Genomic DNA, 2,500 nt, shown 5'->3' with positions numbered 1-2,500 from the left:
TTACCTGTCAGAGCCCCCAGCTGGGGGTGTGCGGCCAGGGCAGCAGACATCCCCAAGGACCCCAGAGAACCCAGGGACCCCAACGACCCCAGGCCTCCAAACTCTGGGCGTCCTGAGCTGGTGGTGTACAGGCCGAAGGCTGGGTGGCTGACCAGGGGGAAGGCACTTGACAACGTGTAGGGCTGCTGGTCGCTCATCGCCCCATACAAACGACCTGATGGACAAACAGTGCAACAACAAAAAACTATACATCAATCGAATGCACTTATTAAGTCCTTTAAACTTCAGTCGTCACATCAGCAGTTGCCACGTTACTCATTGTGTGTCTATTATTGCGCGTTTTACTTTTCTATCATTTCTCTATTCTCTTTCTCTCTGCGTTGTTGGGAAGGGCCCGTGAGTCAGTGTCACTGTTAGTCCACACCTGTTGCCGTGCCCTCGGAATACCCTGACTCGCTGGCTTCTTAGGTATTCATCCCTTCTGTGTGTTCAAGTTGAATGATGTTTCCTCTTCTCCCCCTACAGGTTTTCTGCTGGGTACGGTGATTGTTTTATGTATATTCAACAAGACATTAGGCAGCGTAAAGGACAAAGATTGCCCTGGATTGGAGCTTGACAGGATTACACATGCTGGTTTCAAACTCAGAACAGAGCAGCTCAGATCGGAGTGACTGAGACAGAGACACTACTCAAGAGGGGAGACGTGCATCCTGCGTGTTCTAGATCGACGGAGCTCTAGGCTGTACTTCAGTAGGGGAGAGAGAGAGAGAGAGAGAGAGAGAGAGAGAGAGAGAGAGAGAGAGAGAGAGAGAGAGAGAGAGGAAGAAGACAAAAAGAGCAATCACAGTCGACAACTCATATGATATTTTCTGACGGGGAGCTGATTTGTTTAATTAGGCTACAAAGAGAACGTTCTTAGGGGCAGAGTAAAAAACTAAGCTGCGAGAAATTACCATAAGTATTCGAGTTTGTATTTACCAAGAAACTTGAAACTGATGCGGGCTGAGCAACGGGACATTTGGACCGCTGGGAGTGTAATTGAAGTGTTTCCGCAGGTACTGTATAGGACTGATCCTTCCATGCTACTCCATTATGTCTATCACCATGCAAATGAAATGAGCTCCAATAGGCTAAATCAGTGGTAGAGCGAATAACAAGCAAGTCGCGGTCCTTCAATACATCAGTGTGTGGTGTTTGAGAGGCGTACCTGCGGTAGAGCCTGCTCCTAATACTTTCCTCCAAACCTTTTCTGATTTAAATTTCAGCAGCACACTGCTCCAAAAAAAAGAGGAATACTTCAACACGATCGTCATCAAGCTTTCCCCTAAACCTGAGTACAATCATTTCTGGCAGGGAAACCGGAGTGCATTGTCTCCTCGCACAGTCAGATGCAATTGGGTCTGAGCATATTTCATGCAAATTCAATTTCCATTACAGAAGGGTGAGAAAGAGAGAGAGAGAAAGAGAAAGAGAAAGAGAGAGAGAGAGAGAGAGAGAGAGAGAGAGAGAGAGAGGCCGTGGCGGGGTGAAGCCGAGCTCTCTTTGAGCCAGGTAATACGTATGCATAAAAAGTGATGACAGGAGATTTAAAGTGTTATTCACTGAGCTTGTGAAAATGTCAACCTACAACACGCCCAGTGAGCGCTGTGTGAGTGTGATGCCCCCAAGTCCTACAGAATCAGATGATGGAGTTGAGACGCACAGAACAGAATCGGAACATTTGCGCCTGCCTGTCTGGCTGTCATAACTGAGAAAAAAAACAAAACTAAGCATAATTAGACCAAGGCTAAAGCACTTTCATTTTGCGTGCACTAAAACAGCTACATATAATCAACAATATAGTGATGGGAGCATGAAGTGAAAATACAATGTTGAGGGTAAATTGCTGAGATGATCAAGGGAATCGAATTAAAATGTCCATATAGCATCATATTACATAGCATAACTGTCTGGTTGCTTGATCCTGAGTTCGAATGACATTATCTCACTTACAGAAGAGAGGAAAGTGTTCATGTTCCAACTCTTTGACAGTAGGCCGGACTGTGCACCGACAATATCATTAAATGTACACAAAGGGCACCGTAGGCCTAATTCTGGGAGCATCTTTTCAACAGCAATTTAGGACCAACGAAATGTAAATGTGTGATTTCCCTAGAGACAGATTCCTAAAATGGCCTAAATGCCATCACCATATTGTAAACCAGTAATATGGAAGTCTAAGGAGATTGAGGAAGACATCACAATAGGCTAATAAAAAAAAGTTGATTTGCATGTGGGAAGTGGAGTTTAAATGCTTAGTGGGAGGTGGGGAGGGAAACAAACAGTGCCAGTCAGCGTGCCAGAGGCAGAGTGGTGTGGTGACACATGAGAAAATGCCCTTTGAGCCGGCTTCAAGGCCCTTGTCTTCGCAGTCTGCTGCACCACGACAGAGGAGAGAAATACCTTGTGTACTTCATTAGAATATGCTGAATATGGAGTGCCTTGCCGTGCCAAAGTCAGC

General features: G+C 45.7%; 1 protein-coding gene across 12 annotated transcripts in view; it reads right to left on the bottom strand.

Moving 5' to 3' along the window:
- Nucleotides 1-2,500, bottom strand: part of LOC118383054 (bromodomain adjacent to zinc finger domain protein 2B-like) — a 71,369-nt gene that overhangs the window by 25,605 nt on the left and 43,264 nt on the right. For all 12 annotated transcript variants that reach the window (XM_052499207.1, XM_052499205.1, XM_052499204.1 and 9 more), the window contains one exon: nt 5-214. In XM_052499207.1, coding sequence (XP_052355167.1) covers nt 5-214 — 210 coding nt within the window. The remainder of the gene's footprint in view (nt 1-4; nt 215-2,500) is intronic.

This window comes from Oncorhynchus keta, chromosome 37 (assembly GCF_023373465.1).
Source record: "Oncorhynchus keta strain PuntledgeMale-10-30-2019 chromosome 37, Oket_V2, whole genome shotgun sequence".
Taxonomy (NCBI): Eukaryota; Metazoa; Chordata; class Actinopteri; order Salmoniformes; family Salmonidae; genus Oncorhynchus; species Oncorhynchus keta.
This window is presented reverse-complemented; position numbering and strand designations above follow the sequence as displayed.